General features: G+C 25.7%; 1 protein-coding gene across 1 annotated transcript; it reads left to right on the plus strand.

The window, feature by feature from the left end:
• The first annotated feature begins 5,668 nt into the window (after positions 1-5,668).
• Positions 5,669-17,172, plus strand: LOC145837947 (mitochondrial dicarboxylate carrier-like). Its single transcript, XM_082945442.1, has 9 exons — positions 5,669-5,846; positions 8,890-9,009; positions 11,797-11,908; positions 12,590-12,680; positions 13,931-14,045; positions 14,493-14,585; positions 15,867-15,947; positions 16,155-16,211; positions 16,486-17,172. The coding sequence occupies exons 1-9, from the start codon at positions 5,706-5,708 to the stop codon at positions 16,585-16,587; spliced, it is 912 nt and encodes a 303-aa protein (XP_082801568.1). The 5' UTR covers positions 5,669-5,705; the 3' UTR covers positions 16,588-17,172.
• The last annotated feature ends 4,827 nt before the right edge of the window (positions 17,173-21,999 follow it).

Raw genomic sequence — 21,999 nt, forward strand, 5'->3', positions numbered from 1 at the left:
ATTCTATCAGGATCAGAGTTAAATCTACTTTAAGTTTTTGGTAGTTAGTATACATCATAATACAACACAGTTTTTTTTTAATTATATATGGTCGAAATAATTTTAAACGATGTATTTGTTTGAATTAAACTAATGATTTTTTAAAAATAAAAGATTACTAGAAAAGCTATATCAAGTTAAACATTGGAATCTAATAGACATAAAGACTAGGTTTAAGTTTATTTTAAGTAAATATAAAACTCATTGCTTTAGTTTAAAATAATGTTAGTTTTTATTTTCAATAACATATAAAATTTATCTTGGAATAAATAAAATCTTTATTTTATAAAGAATATTTAGGTGGTAAATAATTTGAGAATTCATTTGGATGGAAAATAACTCGGAAGGAAATTGGTTTAACGGGAAAAGATAAAAAAAATAAAACTTAAAAAAGAACATTAATAAGGGAATTAAAAGGACAAAAAAAGGAGAAAATTTAGAAGTAAAAAACTCTTGTTTTATTGATATCAGTATTTATAATTTATATTTGATACATATAATACATTATTGTTCGAATAATACTTATAGAAAAATTGTATAGTTTAGATTAAAAATAATTTTAGTAAACAAAAAAGTTTTTTTTGTTATTTCTTTTAAGATCGGATTTCAATCAGTAGTCACTAATTTTGATTTGACTAATAAGTAGTTCTAATTTGATCACTAATCAATTCAGAACTCAAAATCTTGACAAACACTTGCTTCACACTAGTCTTATTATTACGTAACTATTTATAAAACAACTATTATTTTTGCTAAACTAAGGTCAATTTTTAACAATGGTTATCAGATGACGATGTAAACTAAAATATCAATAAACATTTTAAACTTTTTGAAGACAAGTTATCTTTAACATTTTTTTATTTAAAAAACTTTCATTACCTCAACAAAAAATTGATAGTATAATCATGTTGTATATTATTATTATAGATCATTGAACAACAAAAAATACGCTAAAAGTGTTTAGTCCTAGGACCTGGTCTACGAAAAAACCTTTCGGTTTTCAAGTCGCACACCACTTGGATACCTTTTAACGTCTTGTCCAGGATAATTTAAAGCTAGCATTAAAGTTTATCTTGTCTTACTTTCAGTATTTATTGCTGCTGTAAGTCTAAACCAGGGTTTCCCAAACTTTTTTTCACAAGGCCCCCTTTTGAAATAAAAAAATCTATGGACCCCTCCGACAAGACTTCTCAAAATTTTTTTTTGCTATTCACCGCCAAAACCAGAATATCTAGTATAAGTTTCAAAACTACCCTTAAGTACACCTAAGACCTTTTTTTGCTTTTTACCATCAACTCTAGAATAGCTAGTGTAAGTTTCAAAATATAACCTCATGGTCCCCTGTGATCCATTTGCTGCTTATGGCCCCCTTTATTTCTATAACAGCTCCAAAGGGGGCCGTTATGAATGAACGTTATGAATAAACAGGTTCTTATAAACACCATAACTCTCTGTAGTTTAGTCCTTTGTACACTAATATTAACAAGTTCATTTTATCAATTAAAAAGATTAATTTCAAAAATATTAGTCCATACACGTCAAGTATTCAAAAATACAACTTAAGGCTTGTTAATGCAGATCCTAGCGAATCAAGTCTGCTGATTATATATAATATAACAATTTGTACAGAAACTTCATCTTTATTAAACTTACATGTGTTTTTTTTTTGTGTTTTGTGTTTAACAAGTTAATATAGTTCCACGGAGTTCTGTAAAAACAAATGTTGCAAGAAAAGAACAGAATATAAAAATAATAAATTTGTACATCTACTTAGGTATAAGCCATTACTTATATAGTTTAATAAATAATAACAGACAAATAAATATAATTTAGTGCGACTGTTATGAAATTTAAAAATAGGGTGAATTAAGGCGCATTAATTAATAAAATTCAACTTTATTGATAGAATTAATCTAAATTAAGTTATATAATCTATTAACTTAGTTTAAATTTCTTAGACAAATATACTGGTCATGGTTTAAAAGTTTTTTTGTTTCTTTTACATGGATTACAAAAATTATTTTCAGTTAAAAATTAAGAAAAAACAAAAAATAAGTTAAATTACTAAGTATGTCAAAATATTTACAAATTCAATTAAGTATACACTATAACTATAAATGATATACTATTAAGATCTATTTAGCAGCTAAAAATAACTCATTACAATTAAGTTTGCTAAAATCCTTTCTTATAAAGGTTTGAAGTATAACACAATAAGATATTTAAAAAGTAATTTTAGATATTAAATCAATAACATTAAAAAAAGTTATTTTGTTGAACAAACAGCGTTTTGAAGACAATTTAAGTCAGGTAGCGAAACTATAAGAAATAAAGATTCTGAAAACTAAAAAGAAGTTTGTGTTAACTTAAAGTTCTGTGATCGGGAACTTGTGTGGCAATTTGATTTTAAATTTCTGGCAACTGAGCACAAAAGTAAAAAGATAGTTTTTTTACTCCTTTTTTTGTTAATTTTCGAATATGTGCATTATTTGTAGTACTTAGACTTTTATTAATTACAACAATTGTAATATTTGTTAGTATTTCACATAAAAAAAAACTTTGTCGATGTTTTTCTATTAGCATATAACAAAAACGTACGGGTTTTATCTTTTTTATTAAAACCTCTTCTATAAAATTTCGATTTTATGTTATTAATTTTTCTACTAATGAATAGATTATATCAAAGTTAAGTTATTCCTGCTTTAACTTTTTGTTAACAGTTTATGATGCTTAAAGTGTATTGAGAAAATATTCTTTGCACAACTTTTATATAGTTTGAGAATCATCGATTTAAGTTATTTATGAATTGTTCGAAGTTGAATTTCGTTTACAAACAAATGCGATAAGCACCACCTTAAAAATACCCAATGACAAATAGCAAGCATGCAGATGGAAAAATGTTTGCATAGCAGCAATAGTAAACATGTATTAAAGTTTTACACTAACAAAATATATGAACCTCTGAGCTTAAGAGTTTGAATCGTAATAGACTTTTTGTTATGACCAAAAACTATTGCTATTATTTATAATGTATATATTTCTACCTTAAAAAAATATTTGGATTATTGTCATGAAGCAATAAAATATTTATATTTTGTTTTATGGTGCAAATAATTAGAAACTTGAATTAAGTTTTAATTAGAACTTAGCTATGCTAGTGTATAGATATTATTTAGTGTCATTTTAGTTTTTAAGTGAGGTGTCTCTTCATCTTTCAATGACAGTACCATTTGAACTCAATTTTTATTGATTTATCTTATAGTTTCTGTATTTATAATCAAATAACATCTGAAGTCTTAAGACTATGTTTTTAAATGATGGTGCATTTTAACAATAAACTAAAATGTATCTTAAACATGATTACTTTTAATTCACTTTATTAATGCATTACTCTTTTAATTTTAAAAGTTATCAGGTTTTTACACATGTATATTTTTAACTATGAGTGTGAAAGCAAAAATCATAATAGTATTTGGTATAAGTAGAATAAAAATATACAGATGCCTCAGAGAAATAAAATTTATCTATAATTTTCGACTAACTCAGGCTAGTTTTTGGTCACAAAGGCTGGTAAATCTGCCTAAAAACCAGGGCCATAGTGGCTAGATGTTTCAAATTTAATTCTTAATAAAAGGTATGCAATATTGACTACTAAAATCACTACATTGATGTAAAGAAAGAACGAAAGAAAAATGTGCTTGTTTACAACTATAGTCTTTGGATTGGTGTGGAGAAAGACCTTTTGGTCATTGAGCCTCACACCATATAAATAGTCTATTTTGTAAGTTTTGGTCAGAAAAAACTGTTTCACAGTTTAAGAGCAGTGTAAAAGTTTACACAGAATAATTGAGTATTGTAAAGTATATACTGAAATTTATATTGTCAGATTAGATTAAAAGTTAAACTTTTAATTTACTAAACTATACTTATTATAAAACTTTGAAATACAAAGGTATTGTAAGAAACTAGTTAAATAACTCATAGAAATATTAAAATATTAGTAAAAGAGTTTATTTAAAAATAATTATAAGAAGTAGCTGGCCTGCCAATAGGCACCCTCCAATTGGTTTCTAATTGTGACTTTTTAGTTGCATTTAAATGAATCTTTTTCAATTATATTTTTCAAACACAATTGCACTAAAAATCTTGTTTAAAGATGACGTTACTTTATGAATTAGTCTGAAGACAAAACAAAAACTTGTTTTGTATAGTTGATAGCATTGTAAAAGTTACTACCATATTTTAAATGTGTAATTAATACCATGAAATCTGTAGATAAAAGTATGTTTGAGACTATTTTTGTTTAGGTATGTTGTCTTTAATTTAATTTCTTAAACTACTTGGTGCTATTTTACCTAAAAACCTAGAAATACCTGGTAAAGCCTAAAATTTGAAAAGCTTAAAAGAAAACAAGGAAAATCCTGTAATTTTATACATTTCGAAAACAGCTAGAATTTTAAACAGAATCATAGAAAAATAATAACTACAGTTTTTAAAACAATTTAGATCTATAAGCTGATGAAATTTGGATTAGGTTAGAAATAACTATTTTATACAATAACTATAGTTTATTTAGAGGTTTATTTGTTTCAAAACACATATAAACTAACGTTACATTCATTATATTTTTAGTAATTTCACACTTAAATTCTTTTTTACCTAAGTTAAAATTTCTAGAAATAACAGAAAAGATAACTTGTAATTTCAAAATTAAATAAACGGCCACCCTTTAAAACTTAAAGTTGATTCTATACAACATTTATAAAAATAAAAGGTATTTAACTAAAGTTATAATAAAAATGAAGCAACAGAAACCCTAGAAAAACTGTTTCATAGTTTACAGCAGTGTAAAAGTTTACACAGAACAGTTGAGTGTGTAAAATATATATTGAAATGTAGTCAATGTCAATTAAAAGAAGTCTGTTGGTCAACAATTATAGCTATTTTACAAATCTGATCCCAAAAGGCATTAAAACTTATTTAGAAATAATTTTTTTATACTCTGCAAAAACTGAATTCATATATACAATAAACAAGCCTGTTGAAGTAATATAACAATTTCTTTAAGTTTTTCATACCATAAAAAGTATATTTGCTTTGACTATTTAATTAAGTATGTTGAACATTCATTTGAAAATTTAGTTGAAATAGCTCACAATGAATAAAATTAGAATACTTTAAAAAGATAATGTTGACAATAAAATGTTTTTATGAGTTTAAATTGTAGGCTTGTTTATATATTTTTTCTTGTGAACTAATTAATGTTAGATCTTGATGACTTCAGTGAGTTACAGAAATTTAGATGTGTTTCTAAAAGTGGCTGCAAGCTAGTAAGGTATTTGTAATGAAGTTAGTATAGTTGAATTTAGCCATGAATAATTAGTAAAAAATGTCCTACGCTTAAAACTACTTACATTTTAACTATAAAAGTTCTTGTTAAAGTTGTAGTAGGACCTTAATTTTAATTAATTCTTAGCTTTAAATAAACTAAAATATGTTTTTTCATACTATTAGCATCTCTAAGTTAGAAAAAAATACATTGTTTAGATTTTTTGTAATATACCACATTCAGTATGGCCATTATCTACTAAAACACACATTCTAATTTATACTGCATCATTTCAGATAATCAATTTTTAATTAAATTCACTTTTAAGTTTTTAAACATGCAATCAGCTGTTAAGCCACTATCAAGTGGGGAGGTAGTTGAACAGAAAAAACCAGCAAAGAGGCTTCCAAAATGGTATCACGGCGGTGTTGCATCGGCAGCTGCTGCCTGTTGCACTCACCCCCTTGACCTTATCAAGGTTTGTTTAAACTTCATGAAGTTAAATTTTTGAACAGTCGTAATTCTCTCATTAGATCTTTCAATAGATCTCATACTTTACATTCTTAATCTTCCTGTGTTTTTCAAAAGTTTTTTTATGTACATACGTTTTTATCCCAGGGGTTGCATGTTACACCCGCCCCTTGGACCTTATAAAGGAAGATTTAATGTTTGCAAAAGTTTTAATTTCTGCCTTAATGTAAAATTTTGCAAAAGTTAAATTTTGCGATTAGTTATAATTAATCTTTAGATCTAAAGAAAGAAATCAAGTTTTCATGTATGCAAATTAGTCTAGTTTGTAAGTATTTCTACGTTAAAACTTTGCATAGTTGCCCTAGGCCTGATTATAGTGTGTTTTTTTTTAATATTTAAGTTTTTTTGCTTTTAAATAGGAAATTTCACTAAAAATTAAAATGTTAAAAATATTGGTACCAACTCATTAGATCTGATGGAGATTGGTTTTGTAATTTATACATTTAAGTTTTAGTTATTGTTTAGTTTAAATTTTTAGTCAAGCTCAATTTTTAAAACAATTTTACTCACTCATTATGTCTGCTGAATATAATTATATAATAGTTTTTAGTATTTGGTTTTAAATGCATTTAAAATAATTTGATATTTTGGTATGTTTGCATAAATACTTTACCCTTTTGATTTAGTTAAGGTTTACTATGTAGTTTTTGTATTTAAATAAATGTAACCATCTAAATGTGTAATGTTATTAAAAAAGTCAAAATAAAGTTTTTAAACAGGTATGCTAGTCAAAATCCAAGTAAAGTTGAAAACCTATAGAACCTATTATTGAGATCTATTTAGTTTTTATTAACCCAATGAATTATTCATTACTGTTAATGAATACTTTTAAAACTAATGTTGTAAATTACTAACAGTTAAAGAAGTTACGATTGCAACAATGTTTTTAATCATCCATAAGTTACTACCATCTCATTAAAATCAGCTTTTTATGTACATTTTAAAATTTTGTTTCAAATATTATGTTTTAAATGCACTCAAATTGATTTTCAAATTGTAACCTTTACTTTGATTGATTTGAACATTTTTATTATCAAAAAAGTTAGTCCTAAATAACTTTTGCTTGCTTATGCGGTCAAAATAAGCTTTTTTTAAATAATTTAGAAAAAGTAAAACTGATCAGTAGTTTTTACTGTACCCACTGCAATTTAAAAAAATTGTTTTTAACAAAAAAAAGTTTTGAAATTAATTTACTCATCAATGTTTTTGTTTGTTTAATAAATTTTTGTATTTTTGTCTTTAAATTTTTATTATATAATAATTGAATTATATGGGTGCACTAATTCAAACTTAGACAACTCAAATTCTAAAAATTAAAATTGTTAAATAATTTTTAAAAGATAACTACTCCAAAAGTAATTTATACATTAATAAAAATGTGTATGTAGGTCTTATTTATATCTAAAAGCAATTTTTTTTTTTGCAAAGTTAAAATTATTTTTTGAGATATGGCTAAAAAGTTTTTGAATATAGTAATTTCTTGTGGTTTTTAAATAACTCAAAAGCTATTTAAAGTTTTGCAAAAAAGAAAAAAACAGCTTGTAGATAGTATTGAGACCTTCATATGTATTTTTCCTTTTTTCAAATTTTTAATTTTTTTTAAATATGGTGTCTTAAATATTTTTTTAAATTTGAATTTTCGTGTAATCAAGTTATATAAAGTATATGCAATGTGCATTACTATTTGACCAAATAAGCTCAGTTATAATTTTAAATAGTTTTACCTGACTTTCTTAATTTGTTTTAATATTTATTATTAAATTTAACATTTTAATCATTAATAAAACTATTTTCAACAACAAAGCTGAAGAATTATATATTTTACTTATACTAAGATAATGTTTAAAGTTATATTAAAAAAAGTTAAAAACGTTAAGTTTTAATAATAAAAATTTAATCTTGTTATTAAAAACTCTGTAAAAACTAGATTTATTTATACATTATATGTATTATTAACAAGTTGCTTAAAGAATAGTATAGCTAGTTAGTTACGTATGGTTTTTACTGTACATCTATATAGTGTTATTTTAACCACCAATTGTTTTTTTTTACTTCAAAGTTATACTGTTTTGAAAACGTGTAATACATTGATTAATACTTTTGATAGATTGGATTTTGTGTAGTTTACATAAGCTTATCCAAAAATAGTTAAGTCATTTGCCAATGTTTGCAGTCTTACAAATTGTTATTTTGAGTTCAATTGTAGCAATTTTAGCAGCAATTGCTGTGCAAACAAAAGTTATTCTTCAAACACATTTTTGTGTACAGTTAAACCATAAAACAATTGTTTGTTCATTATGACTTTATAATGACATTGAGACAATCCTTACAATTTACTGATTGCTTTTATTTTTAGAACTTCATAGTCATAAAGAACAATTTGTGTATGTTTTGTCGTCTGTTTAACTTACTTAACATATATATTTTGATTTTATGACAACAAACGTAAAACAAACACATTTAAAATGTCATTAACATGTTTTTTAAAAAACTTTATATAGCAGTTAAATTCTTAATAACTAAACAATACTTTTTATTTGATGTAAAGTAGTAAATAACAACATGTTACATTTTTCTGTTTTCATTTATTTTGATAAAAGTCATGTTGTTTTATAATAATTATTTTTTTGTATTGAATACTAATGTATGAAAGTTTGTAAATTATAAAAAAATTTATTTTATAACATATTTTATTTTTCCAAATAAAGGAGTTGTTTTTAATTGTAAAAATCAATCATAAGTTTTTACAATTTAAACAGTTAAAACAACATATGTGTTTTACTAAAACAACTAACAATCATATAAATAAATATTAAAGTAGTTAATTACTTTTATAGGTTTTTATGACTTTGTGGCTTATAAGTTATGATAAAATTGTTTATGTTTTCTTATGCATTCAAAGTTATGCGCACAAAATATTTACAAAACATACACTATCACATATACAAGTAGAAACCAACAGTGCTGTTTAAAACTTGCATCAATTTCAGGTTCACCTGCAAACGCAGACGGGCAAGTCTGTGGGAGGCATCAAAATGGCGTCCTCCATTGTCAGAGGTCAGGGGGTGACTGCCCTCTACAACGGCCTCACCGCCTCAGTCGGTAGACAGGTATGTGTTTGTTTGATTATAATAAAAAAAACTGCATTTGTAGTGATTCTTAAAATATATAATAATATAATTAAATTGTATAAAATAATATAATAAATAAAAAATATTAATTTAATATCTATAGATATTGAAACAGTAGTTGAGGTCTCTCTATTTGTTTTCTTAAACATATAATATTTTTAAAATATATTAAATAGTGTTTTTGAAGTGAAAGTCATAAGTTTAAAACTGAATAAAAGTGAAATAAGTTTGAAGTTTAACTAAAAAGCTATAGCCTTTTAATAACAAATACTGGCACATTTTGTAAAAAATATGTACATTAAAAAATTCAACAACACTGTCTGTTGTATTCAAACATACAGATATGCGAAATCAAACATAAGCATATTTTCTTTTATTTTCAAAGGTGATTCTAAGCCATTTAATTGCTAAAGCAAAAAGCTAAACTTTTGTCAAAACAAACAAGTGCTGTGGTCATTAAAGATTAGTATAATTTAAAAAAGTTAATAAACTTGTAAAATAAAAAATATTTTGAAAATAAAATCTGATACATTAAATTGACTGAACTTTTTTCAACATCAACTTTCTTTAAATTCAAAAGTTCGTTAAAGTTCTAATTACTCTTTTATTTTTTGAGCTAGAGACCTCAACCATTTTAAAATTTATCATTGCAATTTTTAGAAAAAATATATCAAGAAAAAATTAAAAGAATTGTCAAAAAAAAATTATGACTAAAAGTAGAAGAAAGTAATTATTTTATATTTATGTATAAAAAATCTTTGACTAAAATTTTTAAATAGTTTTCAATATAATTTCTTATTTTTTTTAAAAGATTACATTAGACTTAAAAAGTTTTAAAGGTTGTTCAAAAGTTGTAGGAGGATATAGATATTTTCTTAAATGTTTTTTTTTTCACCCTTTAGTTTGTGCCTTCAATAAGGAACCAACCAAACTCTTTGACTATGAATGCTTATGTCTCAAAAGTTACTTAACATAAAAAAATTGGTAGAAAGACAACTGGTAGTATAATTATAAATGTAATAAATAAAAATTTAAAAAATGGATTTATGTGCTATGGCCCTAGTATAAAATAACTATACAATGTTAAGCGATTAGTTTAAGCAGTTATGCAAAAATGTTGAAATTTCTTGAGTAAGTAATTTGTTAGCTATGGTTAGTTATCATTGATCTTTCAAAAAATTTTAGTTTTGAAGTTTATTTTTTGAATCTCGAATAACATAACAGTATTCAATGTGTGTTTGTGTTTTATTAATTAAGATTTCAATCTTAAAAAAAAATTTTCAAATAGAATTTGAAAAAGTAGTTTAAAATATGTCTTAATAATGAAAAGAAGAACTTTTAGGACTAATTGATCTTATTTTAAGCATTATAACTAATAACGTGTTTTATTTTGTTGTTGGTAGGAAACAAAAGTAATCTGTTTAACCGATTATCACCGTTAGCCACGGGTCTTTTCTGTTCCATAGATTAAGGCCATAGAGATTTCAACATTTTTTTTATATGAAAATTAACATTTGCTCTTATGTAAAAGCTTCAAGTATAAACTATAAGTCAGTTTTTATAGACTTTAAACATGTTATTTTACTTTTGAGATGTTGTAATTTTTGTAAAAAAAATTTGACAAAAACGTATGGACCATATTTTTTCAAGTTCAAATTTAAAGAAAATTTAAAATTCACTATTCTATATGAAATCTTTACTCTCCATCAATTTTGAGTTAGAGACCTTAAACTTTCAACAAACGTTCCTTATATAGCTTAAAAGACTTTAAATTTCGGGTTAAAAAAAAACAAAACTTTCAGACTGAAAAAAAAAATTGGTGGTTTTTTTAAATAAAATAGTTACTTTTCAAAATTAAATTCTGCAATAAATCTTTTCAAATATTAGTATTGTACCTACTGTGATAATTCGAAGAGTTTGGTTAAAAAATGAAGGAGAAGATAGATTTTTAGTGAAGTATTATTTTTTTGCCTTCCATTAGGGACCTATTGAGGTCACCAACTTTTTATCTCAAAAGTTACTTTGAATTTTTTATAAGCAGTTTAATAATATCTGATAGCTCAGAATTAACTTTACAAAATGACATCAACTTGTAAAAAACAAAGTAGATCCTCTATGGCCTTAACTTTGGGAAGCGCTTCGTTCCCACCCTCATAATTCCCACCTGATCAAAACTGAGAACCGCTTACAGACCAAAGGTAATGGTAAGGGGTAAGAGTGATAGTAAAGAAAATAAAAGTCCAATAAAAAACCCAAAAAGATGAAAAGAAATTAAGTAAATAAGGAAAAAATAGGAGATAGTTGTGCGCAGGTGGGAAATGACCGCAGGTGGGAATTGTAAGTATATTCTTAAATTCACCTTTTATTAAACATTTATTTACAAAATGCACTTCTTTTAGTTTGAAAAATAACTTAAGCCATTCAAAGTTGTAAGATAATAAATCTACTTAGTTTCTGAAAATTTAGCTCAATTATAAAATTTTACTATTTCTACCGGGTGTTTCCATGGTAAGTTTATGACTAAAGTAGAAATTACTTTAATGCTCAGTTTTTTTGAAACTAGATTAACAAATCATGCCAAACTTTATTTTTACGCTACAAACTTTTATGCAAATTCTTTTTAAACTTTACTTTAAAAAAAATTAATGAGTTTTTAAGTTTGTACCTAGTTTAACAAAATAAATTTAGTTTAAAAAGCACGAGTTCAAAAATAAAACTGGGGACTAAATTGTTGTGATTATGTTATTTAATAATTTTTATTTGCAGCTAACTTACTCACTTACAAGGTTTGGTGTGTACGATGTAGTCCGGCCTGTTATTGCCACAAACAACCAGGAACCTACTTTGTTGCAAAAAATGGCAATCGCTTCCTTTGCAGGTATAAAATGTATAAAAGAAAAGTTTATAAAAACAGTGTGTTATATGATATTTAAGTTTTAAACTGTAAATTACTTATAAAATATTACGTTTTTATTGCATTATTATTACAGTACAGTCTTTTTTTTTGTACATTTGTGTTTGTTTTTATATCAGGTTTTTTTTTATTAATAAATATTGAAATACAAGTGTTTAAAAATTTTAATACTCTAAAACTGTTATAATCTTGTACGAAATCTACCTTAGTATATGTAAAAAATAGTTGTAATTGTGTTCAAATAATATCTTTGGTGTACGAAAAGCTTGAAACAAGTTTTAATGATCAAAATTATCTTTTTTGGAGGTAATTAAGTTTTTATTATTAGTAGTTATAATTTATTTCAACAAGTATAACTTGAGTTTTTAACGTTTCATTAATAAGTAGACAAAATTTCATTTGCCTCAAGTATTTGGTAATTATTGAAACTTGTTTATTAATATGCTAAGTTTAAGATTTCAAAACAGTTTCTTCCATTTCTAATTTTAAAATCTTGCAGACTTCTGTGGAGGTATAGTTAATATAGGTAGTTGATTCGTAACATACAAACTTGATACACGTAGAAATAAGTTGCAATTCAATTTTAAAAGACTTGGTTCATGTAGGAATAGTTTATGCAAAGTTTTAGACAAATTTTTCATTCAGGTTTCTGTGGCGGCATAGTAGGCACTCCCTGCGACGTTGTCAACGTCAGAATGCAAAATGACATCAAGCTGCCCAAAGATATGAGAAGAAAGTAAGATATTGAAAAAAAAATGTTATAAAACTTAAATTTAAGTTAAGAAATAAGAAACAGCTAGTGTATGTGAGGAGCTTTTTTTCTTGTTTTAATTAAAAAAATTTCAAAAGTTTTATTTTTATGCGACTTTATATGGTCTACTAAAGCAGACTTTAAAATAAAGTACAAAAATTAACTAGTATTTTATGATGAGCTTAGTTATAGTATTCATATATTTGAAAAAAAAAGTTTTAAGTTATTTTAAATTGGTTCTTGTTACGAAATAAAGTTTACTATATAATCTAATCACCTGATTATGCTTTTAAATTATCATAAATGCGGTAATTTCTAAAAGCTATTTTAAAGTAATTAAATATGTATATATTAACTTAATAAGTACATAAAAGTTCAGAAATAATTGATTGGCTAGACGCCAAGCTTTTTCTTCGTATAGTTCAACATGTGGTATTTATAATTGTTGCTTCACTAATTTCTGTAATACTTTATTGTAAATTTTTGTAAAGTTTACGATTAAGATATGTAAAAGGTATAAAAACTATTCTGTGCGTTGTTACTTTTGTTAAGTTTTGATTAATTATGTTCATCAAAATGGTTTTGGTAGTAGCTTTAAAGTTTAAAGCTGTTATCCTTAATGATTAGTTATGTTATATTTTATTTATAAAGTTTCAAATTTTAATATTTTAAGTTCGAATTTAACTGTCCGAGATGCTCTTCGCAAATAAAAGTTTAAAGTTTAAATGAAATATTTTGAAGATTTATAATAGTTATAAACAGTTATTTTCTCATTAAACTTTACTAAGCCATTAACTGAAATAGTTTAAGTTTTTCTTTTTGGTGTTTCTAACTGATATGTTTTGGTTAATGATAAGAATAAGAAGTTTACCTGTATCTATTTGTTAAAAAGTCGTTATTTTGATAAATAGTTTTAATGATTAAACCAGTATTAAGTTGTTTTAACTTGAAAATTTTAAGCGCAAAAATTCTTGACTTTAAAATATTATCTTAAAAGTCTTATATGCAACAATTGAAAATTATTTTACTTATTTTTCCAATTATTTTGAATAAAAAATATAAAATTATTGCTGTTCTGCATTTTGAACAAAGTTTTGATAACTTTCGTTTTTAGAAAAGACAAAGTTTAATTTCTTTTAATAATCAAACAGTATAGGAGGTATATTCTCCTATTTTATTAATATATTTTATAATTAAATTTATCTATTTAAAACAACAATAGTTTTTTGTCAAAGCTACCGGAACGTATTCGACGGATTGTACCAGATAGCAGCTAAAGAGGGGGCGCCCCAATTATTCAACGGTGTTGCCATGGCAACCATGAGGGCCGTACTAATCACTAATGGACAGGTAAAATTTTCAACTGAAACTTTTCATCAGTTTCTAATTTTTATACGTGTACTAGAGTTATATAAAAAAAATTACAGAGGTAGTGTCTAAAAATATGTGATAAATTAGCTTTTTTTCACTAGTCAAGAATGTATTAGTGAATGGTGAAAATTTCTGCTTATGCTAGCTAAATATTATTTATTATTTAAAGCTGTTTTTATAAATAATAGTTTTTAGACATTTATTAACTATAAATACATGATAAATTATAAATTGTGGCTAATTCAATTGATAAAATGTGTTAGCAGACTGACTTAAGTTGAAACAAGATAAGTTTAAATCGAAGACGATAAAACACTGAAATATATAATTTTTAACTTGTTCTTGATTTTTAGCTTAATTCTTACTGTTTCATGCAGAACATGGTTTTTAAAAAAAGTTTTTAATATTAATTTATGCAAAACACAGATCGCATTTTACGACCAAATAAAGAATTCCTTGCTGAAAACTGGAATTTTTTCAGACACAATTTCAACTCATTTCCTTGCTTCTTTCTGTGCGGTTAGTTTTTAATTTTATACTATAGTTATAAAATCAATGGCTGAATACATAAAGTTTCAATAAAAATAAAATGTATAAACTACACTTAATTGTTAAGTATAGATTTTGATATTGAAATTTTGAACTTTGAAAGTTTAGTTCATGTCCAGTTTTAGTTAATTCGGTCTAAAATTGTACCAATTATTTTTTATAAAAAAACTTAAGTTCTTTAACTAATAAGAAAAAATAATATTGTTTGTATTATTATTGCTACTATTATATTTTACTACTTTTTAAGGCATGCCATTGAGAATATTACAAGCAATTGTAAACAAAAAGTTTTTTAATACTTATTCTATATGAATTTATTGTTATGACTTTATTGTGCAATGTTGGACTCAGGCATCAAAACCTGAGCCACTTCAACAGGACACCGAAGAAAAAAAAGAGAAAAATAAAACTAAGTAAACTCACATTCAACAGTTTCAGATTAAAAAAATAATAATGAAAAGTAAAGTTTAAATAAAAAAAGTGTGTTCAAATTTTTTGTTATTATTGAAAAATATATTTATTAAACTATGTATGAATATGTATGAGTATTGTATATTTATATATAAGACTCAAAAATTTTTCCACATACAAAAAAGAATTTTTAATCTATTTAGTTTATGCTTACTGAATGTATTGTTTATTTTCGAAACTTAAAACACTTAAGTTATACTTCCACTTTATACAAAATTTGACGTAAGTTATTTTAATTAGTTAATTATCAAAAACTTGAACTGTTTATCAACAATTTCAACAAACATCGACAAGTGTTTGATTGTTTTTATAAAACAAAAACAATTTTTCATTATACATATGACTGTTCAAAATATAGGTTTTATCGTTTGCTAACAAAAGATCCTAGTGAAACAAGTTCACTGGAATATAAATAAAAAAAAATTATAAAGTAATCTTCCTTTATTCTACCAACATATGTTTCTGTGTCTTAACGAATCAACACACTTCAACTGGGTTCTGTAAAAAAAAAAGATAATGTAAGAATAGAAGCATAGAATAAAGTAGGTGTATACATGTTTTCATTAAAATTAAAATAAAATAATAGGTAAATTGTAATATATTTATACATATATTACTTTATTTATTTAAGTAATCAAAAAACAAATATCTAAATTTTTCCAATGATCTCACCCAATTATTAATCAATGACAACGTGGCATTACAAACTTGATAGCATTAAAAAAAAACTTTATCATATAAAATGTATACTTTTTAAATTTCATCATTGTTACGTCACAGGGTGGAATCGCAACGGCGATGACGCAACCGGCTGACGTCATGAAAACGAGAATGATGAACGCTAAAAAAGGGGAATACCGGGTTTGAAAACTTTTTGTGATGCTGTAACAATTAGTTAAGAATTTGCATTAAATTGTTTTGTACATTATCTGATTTTAAAACAAAACCATACCAGCTTAAAAAAATTAGAAACGAAATGTTTTTCATACAAAACGAATTATACAAACATAGTTGCACTGCTAATACATTTTTCCTATTTAAACAAAATTATTTTTTTATTTTATTCAGGGAGTAGTCCATTGCATTGCAGTCACTTTCAAGCAAGGACCCCTCAGTTTCTTTAAAGTGAGTTTTAATTATTGTTGCTGAGATCAAAAAAAAAGACGAAGTGTGGAGCTCACAACTTATCTTTTAGCAACAAAACAAAAATGTATTGCAATATAAATTTGTATAACAATTTATATGAAGATTTTCTTAGAGCAGTTAATTTATATACAAATAAAATACAAAAGTTTTCAAGAAAATTTTAAGCAAAATGTTTTTTTGTTATAATTCTACACATCATTCAAAAACCTCAAAATGTACAAGAAATAAATAAAACTTTAATGTTTTATTTTAGGGTTTCACCCCCGCCTTTGTCAGGCTGGGTCCCCAGACAATTTTAACTTGGCTCTTCAAAGAACAACTTCGATTAAACTTTGGCACGGAGTGCGAAGAATGAACGAAACTGTAATCTACCGACTAATTTGCTGCTTTACTCAATAATTTACTTTTTTTTCACCCAATATCATGTAATTTTAAATTTTGTTATATATATTTTTTTGTAATAGTTGCATAGCTTTACATCATTTTTAATTGTAATGTGCTCATGGTATAACTGCCTAATAGAATGATTTTAAACATAAAGCTAATTGAATGAAATATTTAAAAAGCTTTCTAGTAATCAAAATTAAAAAAGCTGTTTATTTTAAAATAATCACATTATTAATTTTGTTTAAATTTCAGTTAATGCATACTTTAGTTTAGCTGCAAATTGTGATTTTATTCACAATTGTTGCGTTATATTAGTTTGACTATGCAATTTTTTATACGTAATTTCGTTATTATATTACAAACATGTCAATTTTTTGTTCTTTGAACTATCATTTTACCGTCAGTTTTCGTTTTTTGTTTTAAATTCCGTCAAACTATTACAAAGATATTTTTACCGAGTCAAACTATAATATTTTTTTGAAATTTTTTGTATGTATTATCTATGTTACTGAAAGTTTTATGAATCAACTGTTTGTTTGTTCTTCTTTTATGTTTATCCGTCATATTTTGAAATAAGCTCATATAAACTTTAAATAAAGTTCATTAAAAACAGTATGTGTAGGTTTATTGACTTTTTTTTAGGCTTCTAGCAAGAAACGTATTCAAAACTAGCTAAATTTATTAATATTTCTAGTTTGTTTTATTTTATAAAAGCAAATTAAAAAAAAAAGTTATTATGTATCGTGTAAAAGTTTAGCCACTTATTTTAGCTAAATAAGATCTTTGAGATTTTGTATTAAACACAAAATTCAATAAAATTTTCCACTAGCATTTATAAAATAACTATATGTATTTTTAAAACAGTTAAAAAAGAATCGCCTAAAATCCTAAAAAATTGAAGAATTTGGGAAATTAAAAAACTGTATAAACCTGGAATTTGTGGAATTGAAAAAACTGGAAAACCTTGGAATTTTAAGCAAAAGTAACAAAAAACTCGAACTAAAAAAAAATACATGTAAACTGATGAAATTTTGATTTGATTAGAAAAATATGACTTAAAAAATAAGCATTTTTGTATCTCCTAGAACTTTATTATAGAACATATTTAAAATACAGTGCTTCCTCGCTAATCCGGCCAAGTTGGACAAGATTTTTTTAAAAAAACGGCCGGATTTGCCTTTGGCCGGATAAGAACAAAATATCGCTTTTTTTACAAATTATCTACCTTAGTTATATTACGAATGTATATAACAAAACGTACTATAAAATTTCTGTTAATTTAATTTATTTTACGTTATTCAAAGAAAAAAGAATTAAAACAGACAAAACTAAACGAAACAAAATTTTATAAGTTCAAAATCAATGGAAAAAACTACACTATTAACACTTTAACTAAATAAAGATTATTTTTTGAAAAAAAAAAAATGGAAGATTGTTTTACAGTGCTTTCTCGTTTCTTAGCAGAAAACTCACGAAATTGGATGAGTTTTGACACATCTTCAGGTGTGGCTTCTGGTTGGCAACAATAGTAAGCTAAGTAATCGTCCATTTTCTGCATGGCTTCAGCATGAGAAGTTGACACTTAGAAGGCTGGGAAACACCAATTTCATCTCAACAACTTCAACAGCCTCTTTTTCGTTATCCCCAGTAACCAGTTCAACATTTCCTTGCTCGTCCATATGCTCATATCCAGGACCATCGCAACTTATTCATCTTTGAATATCATCTTCTGTAAATGTGATATTTAATGTTGCAAATTGCTGTACAAACTCGTTGTCTTGAGTTTTTTCTGAAGAGTCTATGTTTTGCATGGAAGAGCTTTGCTGTAATGGCATTAATTTCTTCCATGAGTTTCAAATGGAAGAAGGCTTTACCATACCCCAAGCAGATGAAACGGTGTCAGCAACTTTTGTCATGTCGATTCTTTTTAAAAATCTTAAATTGTGAAAGTTGATTGCGATATAAGATCTCTAAGAATCGACTTTCTATAAACCCTTTTATGGACTCGAGTACACCTTGATCCATTGGTTGTACAAGTGAAGTAACGTTTGGAGGCAGAAACTTTGCAGTAATTTTTCCATCAGCTGATACAAGTTCGTCCTCACTAGGATGAGTAGAACAATTGTCAAGGAACAAAATTGCCTTCTTTTCTTGCCCAAGTTCACTTAGTCTTTGTTTTGTTTCGGGAACAAAACAGTTAAAAAACCAATCGTGAAAAATGTCACGATCGACCCAAGCATTTTTTTGACTACAATAGACAACTGGCAGCGCTTCTTTGTTGAGGTTACGGAAACAATGCGGGTTTTTAGCCTTTCCAATTAACAATAAAGGTAGCTTTATTGTGCCACTTGCATTAGCACATGCGTTTATTGTTATCCTGTCCTTTGATTTCTTCGTTCCATCTGGCCGGTCGTTAACTGAAGCTAATGTATGACCAGGCAACATTCTGAAGTATAACCCAGTCTCATCGCAATTAAAAATTTGGTGTTCAGATAAGCCCTCAGTTATGACAGAAAACTCATTTATGAATTTATTAGCAGCTGAACTATCTGCACTTAATTTTTCGCCACATATTTTAAGATTACGCAAGCCAAATCTCCTGCAAAACCTCCATTGAAACCCCGTACTTGCTGAAAAGGGCCTTGAGCGTTCACCGTAAAATAAACGATGGAACTCGGAGGCTTTTTCTAATAGTATTGGGCCAGTTATTGGACAACTCTTTTCACGTTCCTGACGAAACCAAATGTAAAGGGCGCTGTCTAGCTTGTCAAAGACGCCACCCTCTACTTTTTTTGCCGTTTTAGCAGCTCCAATTAGTCCCAGCTCCTCCTTTTTGGCTTTAAACTTTTTGAATCTTTCTTCGCCTCTCAAAATTTCATTTAAAGTTGATTTACAAATGTTAAACTGGCTCATTATAACAGCTTTAGGCACATTATTGTTTGTCATTTCGCAAACTTTTAACTTGTTTTCAATTGTTAGTTGAACGCGTTTTCGTTTCTTTGCTGTCTTATCCATTTTTTAACCAGATATGTTGATTGAAGTATATTAAAGTGTAACTTGCTTAGCAAAGACAGAAAAATTGCAAATTAATAATAAACAAGTTTGTTACAACTGAGCGGGAAAAGTATGAAAAAAACTTAAGATTATACAAATGATACTTTATTATGACGTTACGATATATTGCTTGCATACTTATAAAACGTAAATTGAATACTTTTTCGAAGTAAAATGAAATTAAATGCTAAAAACGCTAAAGTAAATAAGTCGACTTCTCGACTAAAACCGGCCGGATTAGCGAGGAACCGGATTAGCGAGGACCGGATTAGCGAGGAAGCACTGTACCTTTATAGTATCTTTTCTATATTCTACATTAAAATGATATACATTTAGTACAGTTTTTTTTACCTTAAACTTAATTTTATATTTAAAATTGACAATAAAAATTGTATTTCCAAACACTTGGAAAACATTTCAAAAAAACCTTTGGCAACCATGTTAAAAGTAAATATTTGGTCAAAGCAAATGATGCGAGCTGCTTTAAATTAAATCAAATAATACTTTTACTTATTTAATTTACATTTTTTCATGTATAGCAATTTTATTAACTTAAAAAACTTTATTCCGAAACCTGAAAAAAGTAAAAGTTAAATTTGAAAACTACTAGCTATATAATTTTTTTAAAGTTGATGTTTAATTTGAAAAAAAACTACTAATTATATAAATCAATGCTGTACGATAACAACACAAAATATATTTTAAGTTTGCAAAACTCCATTACAATATTTTTGTTTAAATTATAAATGTTATTAAAATAAATTTTTATAACGAGACAAAAGCAGTAAAAATGAGCTAAAACTTTACTTTTTTAACAAACTTCCGTTTTAAGAATTTTGATAACACCCAAGAAAAATTCTTTCAAAATTGGATGTTTTGAAAGTCACTAAACATATTCACCTTTTTCATTATATTTTAAATTAGTTTAAACCTTTAGTGCTTCAATTCACATAAAAAAGAGTTTTAGATTTCTATCATCTTTAATTTAACAAAAGCTTTAAGCAGTGTATTTTTAACAAAAAAATCAAATCAAATTTATCATGCCAAACAATTTTAAGCACTGTATTTCTTATTAAGCTTTGCAATAGTTTTGAGACGATATTTTTGTAGAAGTGAAAAAACACTTAGTTTTAAAAAAAAATTTGATTAATAATGGAATTAGATATACGAAAGTATAAAACCTTAAGTTTACGATATTATGTTTATATTTTAATTATTTTAACAGTGATCATATAATTAGATTGTAGTTGTATTTTTACAGTGTTTGGCAGATACTTAACGGTTAGAGTTAACAATTTTCCAAGACTTTGTGGATTTTATATTTGTGATTTAAACTTAAGTGTTTGCCAAAAACGTGTGACTAAGGGTTTTTTCATTTAAAAGGTTGTTTATACTTCATATTAAAATAATTTAAGTCCTATAGGGGTAGGTACATTCGCATGTGATGTAAATTGCTTGCTAGTTAAAAAACAAAAGTTTTTGCAAAAGGAAGAGTTTTCACCCAGATATTTTGACAATTGTGTGTTTTTAGCTATTAAGCAGACCGCATTTTGCTGATTCCAGTTTTTTAATACTAAATAAAAATTAATAAAAAATTTAACATAACTTATGTATTTAAATGTTTGTAAATATCTAATTAAAAATTTTTAAAATATCTTATTTTTATAAGCGTTTCGAAAGTTTATACTTAACTCGGAAAAAGGATACCAATTTGTCACTGAAAATTAGAAAACTACTGTGTTAGTACTTAATAGCAACATAACTTTTTATTATCTTACTTATTGTTTAGTATATATTTCTACTAAACTGTAAATCATAAGAAACTGTTTGTAACATATTTTACATTCAGGATTTAGAATTTCGGTTATGTACAACTTAAAAGTATAAGCAAGCAGAGTAACTATTTATGACGTTCAATTCAGAATCCTTGGACCACGTTTTGCAGGCTCTCGATGAAACAAGGTTGTTTCAAATTTAAGCAAGCTCTACTATAGTATTTGAAAAAAATTAGTTGGTCTGTTTATGGATGAAATTTAAAATTGATTTGTTTTTGGTTAATGTTTATTTATTATACTGGGTATAATTTAATAACTGAAGATACAGTTACTAGACAATAAATAGCTAGTCAATAGTTCAATTTAGTGTTTATTTACACAAAATTAAATAATAAAAAAAAACAAAACACAAGTTATGCAAAAATATAAAAATTTGTACACAACAGAAAGAGTTAAAACACGAAACGGAATAGAAAGTTATGCATGCCACATATAATTATTACAGCAACCAACATTACTAAAATCTTAGTAAAATACTCAGTGGTTTTAGT

Source organism: Thalia democratica, chromosome 6 (genome assembly GCF_965202585.1).
Source record: "Thalia democratica chromosome 6, ktThaDemo2.hap1.1, whole genome shotgun sequence".
Lineage (NCBI taxonomy): Eukaryota > Metazoa > Chordata > Thaliacea > Salpida > Salpidae > Thalia > Thalia democratica.

What these genes read in the sequence shown, in the direction of transcription:
- LOC145837947 (XM_082945442.1), top strand. Translation starts at nt 5,706, where the DNA reads ATGCAATCAGCTGTTAAGCCACTATCAAGTGGGGAGGTAGTTGAACAG. An exon ending in CCCAAAGATATGAGAAGAAA is followed by an intron (nt 12,681 to 13,930) that starts GTAAGATATTGA and finishes TTTTTGTCAAAG; the next exon opens with CTACCGGAACGTATTCGACG. An exon ending in TCCTTGCTTCTTTCTGTGCG is followed by an intron (nt 14,586 to 15,866) that starts GTTAGTTTTTAA and finishes GTTACGTCACAG; the next exon opens with GGTGGAATCGCAACGGCGAT.